Genomic DNA, 10,339 nt, shown 5'->3' on the forward strand with positions numbered 1-10,339 from the left:
ACTCCTCCCACACTAAGAAAACAGGAGGGGAGGAGTCAGCTGAGCTCCTGTGTAGCGGAGCACAGAGAGGGAGAGAGACGAAGTAAACAAACAAGCAGGAAAATGAAACTTATCCTCCTCATTTTTTTACTGACCTCAAAATATTTATTGTGCAATTAATTGATTTATTGACTATTGCGACAGGCCTAATTGCAAATTATAAAAAAAGAAAAATTGAAATGTTATCCTGTGTTGTATCTAATGGTGCATTTTAGGGCTGGACAATAAATCAGTAACAATATATATTGTGATAGACATGTGAATAATATTTTAAAAAGTTGTCCAATAGAATGTTGATAATTTCACTGAACTCAGAATCCTACAGCATTGTAGGCTAAATTAATCAGGCTTTTTTTCCTGGTCCTTATTTCAAATAGTAAAAACAAAAAAAAACTAATCAATAATCATTGAAAGCAACTGATTGAAATGTTTATTTCTTGATGCATTTTTCAGGCATATATCACCCAGCCCTAGTGCATTTTGAAAAAGTTTAACCCAGTGGTCTTTTAGATATATAGTTGTGCAATGTGTGCCCGCACTCAGTGTAAATAAAGTGCACCGCTAAATCTGCTGAAAACACGTAATGTTTAATCAGACCGGTGAAGAGCCTCAGAGAAGATGTTCAGGTGGAAATATGAGTGAATCAGAGTCAAGTAAGACAACTGCCAATAATGAGGGGTCAAGTCGGACGGAGAAGAGCCATAAAAACACAGATTTGCAGAATATTTGCTAGACTAGTTGGTTTACCTGTTCAACCTGACGTATCCTTTTCCTCTGCATACTTGACTCATCAAATCTGTAAATATGTACCAGTACGTATTAGTTCTCAGGCGTCTCGATACCACGCAGCTCTTTTGTGGACGTCACCATTGATGACTGGTTTTTAAACTTTGCCTGTTTCCGCACATAAACGCCTGYGGTAGTGGCAGCCATTCACAAATTTTGCTAACACAAATGTAAACTGTAAGTACACATTAACCACTAATGTGAGAGAGAAAAAAAGTGCAGATTTTGTTTGTTCATTAATTTGGTTTTCACCGGACTTTACGACTTTGAAATAAGTAACATTAAAATAAATATTGAAGATAAATCCTTAGTGAATCTGACATCATTGTATGTAAGTCGTTATGTTTTTTTGTCTGAACTGATCAGATAAGTGAGACAATGGATCATTGAAATGTTTTTTAAGTATAAACTTTATAGTTGTCACACTGAGTGTTGATAACAGTAAAGTTGAAGCTCTGTTTGATAAATGTACTCAGTGTGAATGTCTGCTCTTAATATGGTACCATTAGCCAAGCTAATAGACTTAGGGCTGCACGATATCAAGAAAACCTGCGATGTGCGATAACAGTGCTTAATATTGCGATGACGATATGACTTGCAATAAATCAACAAATACTTTGAAGTGATTTATGATTTGATGTTGTTTCTCTAGTTCATTTTATTGATCAGATTGATGCTGACAAACCACATAAATGCAAACATTAGAGCCAATCATTTATTGCAATTTATGCATGTTTTCTGATATGCATATTGCACTGGCTGTTATCGTGATAACGATAAATTTGCAATATATTGTGCAGCCCTAAATAGACTGTATCATAAACTCTATGCATTTTTAAAAGTCTATTTTTTTTTCTGTTTTAGGCAAACTACTCCAGGATCCCATCTCCCCAACACACCCAGAGTGTCAGCATTATGTCTGCTTGGGCTGTAAAGGCCAGAAGATGCAGATCAGGCTGTCGTGCAGTCGCTGTAAGGACTCTTCCTGTTTCCAGGAGAACAAGCAGCTTTCCCTCCTGGTGCAGTGCTACAGAAAGCTCTGCCTCTACGTAACTCACTCGCCCCTGCTGCAGTCGATCAGCAGCCACGTCGGAGGCTCTCCAGAGGTCATGGGCCTGCTCGAAGAGGTGCTGACGTCCCACGAAGCGGAGACGGACGACCCGGGCTGGCTTCAAGAAGACGGGAACCTGTCTGCTCCCGAGTCTCTCACCCCCACAGAGGCACCGCCTGTTCCCACCGAGCTCTCAGCTGCTCCCCAGAGCTCCTCCTCCGACCCTCCGTGTTTCAACGGACGCCAGGAATGCAACGGAGACGCGCTGGAGGATCTGGATCCCTCTTCCCCGGAGCTGGAAGTGTGTGAACTGGTTGAGGAGCGGCAGCATGCGGCAGTAGCTGTATCTGATGCTGCTTGTGGCGGTTTGGAGCTGAGTCTGACCACTGGACCTTTAACACCGACGCCAGGCACTGTGTGCTCACTCAGGGGTGGGGAGGCTTGTAACAGGGAGCTGGAGGAGGGAGAGGTGTTGCTCCTCAGTGTAGAGGAGGTCTTACAGACATTAGATCCCCTTCAGCCCGGGCGAGACTCTCTTCATTCACAGCCAGAAAGGATACACACACACATAGCCACGGACAGAGCACACACTCACATGTACCTGCAGCTGGACGCAGCCCACAACTACACACAGATCCAAACTGGCAGGACTAACACAGTGGCAGGTCACGGTGCTCACACACAAGCATCTTCCTGCGAGCCTTCAGCAGCCTCCAAGCCCCCACCAATCCGCCTTAACCGCAAGCGCTCCCGGTCCGAGAGTGACCGGGAGCAGGTGAAGCCCCTCCCCATCGTCTCCATCCTGCAGGGCTCCCCGTATTTACACACTCCAGCCTCCCCCCACACGCTGCACACAAAACTCCCTACGCCTCCCGTAACGACGCCGGCGCACACGTACTCCTCCCTTCCCAACGGCGTGCTCTCCAAGCCCAGTCGTCCCCCACAGAACCACAGCAAGGGCGCCAGGAAGCACGTGGAGCAAAGCCCCAAGAAGCCCCACGCCAAGGCTCGCAGCGGTGGAGGGTCAAAGACCAAGGACCGGAGCAAGGAGCAGCGCCTGCTGTCAGGCTGCCTACTGCCCACRCCGCCTGTTAGGCCTCCTTACAAGAAGCAGGTGGAGAAGAAGGGCTGCAAATGTGGCCGGGCCACTCAGAACCCATCAGTTTTAACCTGTAGGGGGCAGCGCTGCCCCTGTTACTCTAACCGCAAGGTGAGACCATCACTGTTTCTGCATTAATACAAACTAACTCTGTTTATTCATCACTTCTTATGGTTACATTATACTTTGATCTGTATATTTATTTATTTAAGGCTTTATTAATTTCATTAAAAATAAATTGTTTATACAAAAGAAAAAAATACAAATCACAAATAAAATGCAAAGCAGTAGGAAGGAGAAAATTTTACCCAATTAAATTCAAACAATAGTAATTTACATAAAATTGTGTATCTATTATTTATATTATTGTGTTATTTAATAATACATTTAATTTAGTTAGAAAATGTGTTAAAAGGCAGGTGCTACTCACAGTCCTCTTCATCAGTACTGCTACATTTCAAAATGTAAAATATAACAACGCATCTATTTGATTTGTTTATTTTTCAAAACTAGCATATGAATGCCGAGTGCTTGACTTGTTATTAAAGCTAAAAGAAAAACACTAGCTAAATAAGACAAAATGCTAGCTAAAAGTAGTAAAACACTATTAAAAAGCTTAAAGTAGTGAAAGGAGAGCTAAAAATAGCAAAACAGTACCTAGTAACTAAAAGCAATGAAATGTTTGCTAAAAGTTAAAAATAGAGAAAGAGTAGCTAAATGTAGCAAAAGGCTATATAGCAGAGCAGTAGCTAATAGAGCAGAGGTGCCCAGAGTGGAGCCGTAATTTGGCCCACCAACAGTAGTCCTGATTATTAGATTATAATCTGACCTGTAGAAACATTATATTTCCACTTTTCAACCACTGGTACAACTATAGGTACAAGGAGCTGAAGTCACTTTAACTTTGAATTAAGATTAAACATAAAATACAAGTAACTACATGAGACATTTAGATTAGATTTAAGCCCATATCTAGATTTACACACCTTATATCACATATACTCAAAATTTAACTTGTGAAAATCCCATGAATCTTTGCTGCCTGAACATATGTTGAATTTTCCCCATGTCCATGGGTTGAAAAAAATAATAATGTGGGCAACTGCACTGGCTGCTAGCTTAATCATAAAAATAAAACAACTTTACTTAAGAAGTATTTGCATTTCATGTATTATATTACTGCATTTGGCCCGCGGCCTGTAATAGAGCATTTAGGCTGAAGCCGTTCACAAAGTGAACGAAGTTTTAAACAGAACTGAAGAGGTCTCGGTGTATTTCTATGGGGAAAATCTCTGTGAATAAAGTGAACCATTTCAAAATTTATAGACGTTACAAAAAACAAATCCAGCACCTGTCTCCTGGATGAGCTGAACTTCTTCAAATATGGCTAAAACAACACAAAGTGTTCAGAAGCAGCTAGATTGCAAAAGGAAGAAAAACTAAGAATATAGTGAAAGTTGCTCAGTCGCATTTTGCAAAAATGAGTTATTTTTTTTGTTTGAAAACTCTTCACAGCGTTGGTGGGGGGTTATTTCATGTCTCTTTGATCACTCCGTTTCAGAAGGTTGTGATTGTAACCATTTCTGCAAAGTCAACCAATCTGCACTTCCTGCAATCCAAGCCTRCAAGATGAAAATGTCACTTAGTCAGATTTTACCACTAAAATGTGTGCGAGTCTTGCAGCTGTTCTGCGTAACAGAAAGCATGTGTGCATGTGTGTGTGTGTGTGGCCGAAGTGTTGGAGGCTAACGTCGTCCTCTCCCATCCTCTCAGGCGTGCCTGGATTGTATCTGTCGGGGTTGTCAGAACTCCTACATGGCCAACGGTGAGAAGAAGCTGGAGGCTTTCGCCGTGCCGGAGAAGGCCTTGGAGCAGACGCGGCTCACTCTCGGCATCAACCTGACCAGCATCACGGCGGCCGCGGCGCTCCGCAACCCGGCGACCACCAGCATCCGCGCCAACACCCTCCTCAACGTGGCCACGGCCACGGGGACTCCRGTGACCACGGCCTTCCTGTCCCCCAGCCCCCCGCGGGATCCCAACTACGAAGACAGCCTGGAGCTGCTGATCGGATGAGCGGCGGGCTTGTGACGGCCGATCGCTGGGTCTGTGGGGACCACCTGCACCCCTTCCTTCACGGGGGAGGGAAGCACGGCAGCTATCATATTCTGTGACCTGCTCTTTTTCTTTGTTGGAAAATGCTGAGTAGTAAAACTAGCATGGGTGTGCCAAAGCCTCCTGTATTGTGCCTACGTGCCGGTGTGTTGTGCTGCCAGTCTGTAGTTACTTCATTTAAGGATGTTCATAGACGACAGACATAAGAGGCAATAGAAACCCAGGACAGGTTATTCTAGTATGTGTATGCTTGTGTGGATTTTATTATTTCTTCAAATTCGGTGCAAAATGTTAGCATCTGCAACCTTGTGTTTATCAAAGCTGCAGCCGTTTTCCAGTTCGAGTGTTGCTGTCTTTACTGGTATCAGGACAGTCAGTACTAACTCCTAACATGTTCACAGTTTAACTGTAAATGTTCGTTCTGTCAGTAGTCCCTTCAGTCCGAGCACCRTCAGCTGGTTTTCAGCTTGTCTGATGATGTCAGAGCACTTGCCTGGTGCCACGGTTTGAGTGCGTGCGTGAGATTAACTCTAATATTAGAGATATACGCTCGATTGGTAAAACAGCACCTAAAGCTCCTCTTGGTTATCACAGCAATAGCAACAAGGAGCCCGCCTGCTCCGGTTGTTTACACTTTTATCATTGCAGACTGTAAACATCGTGATATGATTGTACACAGTTATGTGGAAAATTAAACTGAAGCCATAGGTTGTCATGAAAAAGAAAAAAAAGATATCCTTTAACTACACACACAAATTTGACTGATCAGAAACTTGAAGCTTATTTTTGATACTGTTTCCGATTTGTTCCCGGCGTCTCGTTTTCTCCAATCACAACAAAGTCCTCCAATCTTTCCTGAGGCTGCGTGTCGTCTGTGTTGGTGTTTACCATCTCAGCTGTAACTTCATGATGTTTGTCAGTACTGGTGACCAAAAACAAAAGAAAAGAAAGACTGAACCAAGAGCGGACTCTGGTCGATCACAAACACCTCAGCTCGTCCATCCTAAGTCAGGAAGTAGCCGGTGAAGTAGAGTTTGTTCAGCAGATATGACTTCTCTTCCTCTGTATGATTCAAATATGTATATTTTGTTTGGGCATTACTTGAACCCTGATTTTTTTCTCTTTTTTTATTTTCTAATGTTAAAGAAACTTGTTTGAGTGACTTGCTGAAACATTCACTGCCATATTATGGAGACATGTAATACAACATGAATTAAAACATAGTTTTTTACTTTTTCAGCTTTGTGTCTTTTTGAGTGCATGGGCTGTTATTGGGTGGGATTACGCACCAGAGGTGGGTACTCGAGTCACATGACTTGGACTTAAGTCAGACTCGAGTCATTAATATGACTTTAGACTTGACTTGGGGCTGTTTACTTAAGACGTGATATTTTACACAAAATCTATAGTTTAATACACATTGTTTATAACAGTGATTCTCAACTATGCGAGCATATCATGGGGTATGTGGAATAAACTCCCAGGTGTGTAAAATATAAAAGTAAGGCTCTATGATTTCCACAATGCGGGAAATGCAAACAATCACAAATTGAACTCTATAAAATACAGAATTTGCTCTTATTTGCTTGTACCGTAGCTCCTTGAATTTGATGTATTTTGGACAATACAATGAATTTTCTTTGCTGCTGCTTCCTTCACCTGCCATTACCTGGTTTATTTAATTACTTACTCACTTTCAAGGYAACATATTCATCTTTGTTTAATTTGTGTTGAAAAGAATAAAATGCTTGAGAACTAAATGTTCTAAGGGGTTAAATAAATAATTTTCATTTAATATTCCGTTGTACATTATAGGTTTGGAGAATCATTACGTTTGACTGAAGGTGTACTAGTGGTTTGACAAAATGGCTCAGGACAAGTCTAAAAAGGTTGGGAACCATTAATTCCTTTCACTTATACAGTATTAACAAAGGCAAACTCCGTCTCACTCTGTGTGTGTGTGTGTGTGTGTGTGTGTGTGTGAGCTGCAGCACAGCAAATCAAATTAACCAGATTTATAAAAATGGAAAATGAATAGTTTAAAGGAAGACTATTTTTTGCAGCTAAGTTTATTTGAACTGTGCAATATAAAGGTGCAATTTTAAAATGATTTTTCAAATACTTTGTAAGTTCTTTTGCACGTTTCATCACGATTTGGTATAATAATTGGGATCACCAATGCTAATCCCAATCTAAGCTAACCACTAAGATTTACAGAGCTGAAAACTGGTATAGTAGCTGAAAAGAACAAGCTTTGACCAATTCTGAATGCTAAATAAAAATTCAAGATGGCTGCAAGAGGTCATTTGAAACTGCAACAATTCAAACATTTTAAAACATTTTGTGTTAAAGCTTGGTGTGGTGGAAGTTAAGAACGGACTCCATCACATACTGAAGCCAAATCAAAAATCCAAGATGGCCACCACCGCTAAAATGCAAAATTGACCATAACTTTTAGACCTATTTGGCTGAATTAGAGATGGTAGTAGGTAAAAGTGATCTCCAACAAACAGCAAATTAAAATCTTTATTTAAATTGGATGACACCTTTAGTTTCTCCAAGAACAATTCTAGTTTGTTTTTTTAATCTTTGGAAAGGCTAAAAACAGTGTGGAGACACATTCTGCTGTTACACTTGATTTTTATAGTTTAAATATGAATACATATGTAAAAATAAATGAAACCATATCTGTCCCCATCACTTTACCTTAATAACACTTAAAGGCACAGTGTGTAGGAATTTGTCAAGTCTTTTAGCCGAAATTGAGATAATCACTAATGACAATAATAAAAAAAACATGTCTAATCATTGCAGACAAAGACCTTGTTTTATTATTTTTACCTTATAAAAAGCTGTTTATATCTCCATGGTCGCGGGTCGCCACTACAGGCAGCCGCCATCTTGCACCGCCATCTTGTCTACGAAGGCTCATGAAGGACAAACTGCGGTGGCGGCGTCAAAAACGGTTTTAGTTGTAATACTATAAATGTAATATTTGTTGTCTGTCATTGTAGCTGGGATAATTGTACTTATTAAAGCTCATAATCTTACCACTTGAAACATCACTAGCCCTGAAGCTGCTGGTAGACATCGCGGTTGGAATTATCAAAGGTTTTTGACACCTGAGAGACACCGTAGCAACTCCTTTGTGTTTGGAAGCGGGGGGTGGGGGTGGGGGGAGGACCAGGGAGGATGATTCAACCACTAGATGTTGCTGAAAACAACAAATCCTACACACTGTGCCTTTAATAAGATTTTATCTCCGAGCTGGAAGTGTCCCTGGATTTAGTTCTAGTTATCACTTTTGCCTTCGGGTGAAATGTCACAGCTTCACAAGGGCAAAGAGTTCTCAGACCCTGTCCCAGTACTCACACTCCCACCCTCGTTCCACCCTTGTGCACTTCAAATGCGCGTTCATGTTGAAGGGTTTGAGTGCGTAGTAGTGTGTCCCACATTCTCCACATCCGCTCTTAGCCCCGCCCATTTTGGGTACTATTTCCACCCTTACGCAAAGTCCACATTTTTAGGGACTTTGGCAAAGTGTATTACCCACAATTCATCGCTGTGTGTGACGTTTTGAATTAAAAGGTAGATATCTGGCAATGTCCACTGAGCACCTTCCAGTTTAGTGGTGGTATTAATGCACTTAAATAATCTGCTAACTACCAATAAAGAAGAAGCTTTCTTCTCCTAAAAACGGTTGCTTTTTGTAGTTGTACTATCATTTTTAGCAATACAAATGCCAAAACAGTGACTGGTCCCACCATGTTGGATGTCACAGTTASGACGCAGAGGCGCAAGTCGTAACCCGTACTATCCCAATTCTTAGTTTTTTTGCACGCTTGTAACCTGCGCACTGGAACACTTCTGTGCACTTGGACTGAACCCACATTTCACAGAGGGGTGTAGGGTGCGCACTGAGCATCGGGGCTGGGCCTTAATGTCTTTGAAGGAGTTGCAGAAACATCCTACCACCTGAGTCTGGAACATGTTAAAAAAAACAGTTTGTGCGACAACTTTGCTTTCCAAAACGTCAAAGTCATCACCGATGTCCCGTCTCAGAAACCCGTCAACACTTCTAAAGTCTTTGCAGGTGACCACGGTTAACAAAACAAGAATTCCAGGCTCGTCCTCGTCAAAACTTTCAACTGTGTTAATAAGAGGATCATTGAAATCATGTCAGTGACAATTATTATTGACGTCACTCTCAAAACCTTCAGCCACGGGTGAATAAAGTCGAAAGAAATCCCACCATATTTAAAAAAACAACAACTTGGAAACTATTCTCAGTAAAAAATGTGAACTTTTGACCCGTGGACATGTTGTTTTATGCTTCCTAGGAAAGGCTCCTTGGCTCTGACTGCTGTACCTGCAGGCAACAGTTAGTCACTCTGTCTGTGCGGCCCCAAACACACAACAGATCCAGTTTTTTTTTACGTCATACATCCTGTTTCCCAGCCTGTGTGAAGTTTAGCTACTGCTGCTGGGGTAAATAAACACCAGATAAGTGGTTCTTCTTTGTTGGTTTCTTCAGACCACTTTAGTGTTCCTCTGTTTAATCGCAGCTACAGTTCCACCATCCACAGGAAGGTCATCAGTTCTTTAATCTTCCAGTCTTTTCAGACAGCGACTCGAGCAGAGCCTCTGACATTCTGCTGAACCACGTCCCAGTTTCGGTTCRCTCCGTTTAGCCCACCAGGAAAGCCCCAAAGTAGCTCGCCCTCCCGTCCACCTCCAAGGCGCTGGCGTTGCTGACGGTGACGAAGAGGCGGTCGGCGGGCTGGAGGAAGGCGGTGCCGGCCTGGTGCAGAGAGAAGAGGCCCGGCTCCTGACCGCGAGGCCAGCAGACGCTCCGGGAGGATTTCATCAGCAAGATGGGCCCCGTGTAGGAGCTCATCTGAAGAACACGGAACGAAACGAGATCAAAACCAGTTTTTTAGTTCATCTCCTCCATCAGCCCCAACAAGAACAACCCCTAACCTTTTTGTAGATGTACTGGATGAGTTCTGCTCCCTCGTCCTCCGCTGCGTCCTCTTCGGTCTCTGCCGCAGACGGGAGTCTAAAGTAGGTCTGAGCGTAGACGTAGTAGAGCCCTGCTTTGGGCACCAGCAGCTCGCCTCCTCTCAGCTCCATGTTCTGCAGGAACGACAGACCTCTCTGGCTCTCCCATGCTCTGATGCGCTCCCCGACGTAGCCCCTGTTGTTCCACAAACCTGCTACGGCAACAAGCAGAAATACTACATATATAA

General features: G+C 42.6%; 2 protein-coding genes across 4 annotated transcripts in view; one reads left to right on the top strand and one right to left on the bottom strand.

Annotated features, from left to right (window-relative positions):
• The window catches only part of LOC106525537 (MSL complex subunit 2), a 9,391-nt gene extending 3,062 nt beyond the window's left edge, over positions 1-6,329 (top strand). Inside the window, exons 2-3 of the mRNA XM_014019810.1 lie at positions 1,690-3,086; positions 4,749-6,329. Coding sequence (XP_013875264.1) covers positions 1,690-3,086; positions 4,749-5,051 — 1,700 coding nt within the window. The 3' untranslated portion in view covers positions 5,052-6,329. The remainder of the gene's footprint in view (positions 1-1,689; positions 3,087-4,748) is intronic.
• Positions 6,330-8,868: 2,539 nt separating this feature from the next.
• Positions 8,869-10,339, bottom strand: part of LOC106525539 (TNF superfamily member 10) — an 11,371-nt gene continuing 9,900 nt past the window's right edge. For 2 of the 3 annotated variants that reach the window (XM_014019816.1, XM_014019814.1), the window contains exons 5-6: positions 10,071-10,306; positions 8,869-9,987 (exon numbers count right to left, since the gene is read on the bottom strand). In XM_014019816.1, the coding sequence (XP_013875270.1) occupies positions 9,778-9,987; positions 10,071-10,306 (446 nt within the window). In that variant the 3' untranslated portion in view covers positions 8,869-9,777. The remainder of the gene's footprint in view (positions 9,988-10,070; positions 10,307-10,339) is intronic. The other variant, XM_014019815.1, reaches the window with a different exon arrangement.

Source organism: Austrofundulus limnaeus, unplaced genomic scaffold (genome assembly GCF_001266775.1).
Source record: "Austrofundulus limnaeus strain Quisiro unplaced genomic scaffold, Austrofundulus_limnaeus-1.0 Scaffold232, whole genome shotgun sequence".
In the NCBI taxonomy this organism is placed as follows: Eukaryota; Metazoa; Chordata; class Actinopteri; order Cyprinodontiformes; family Rivulidae; genus Austrofundulus; species Austrofundulus limnaeus.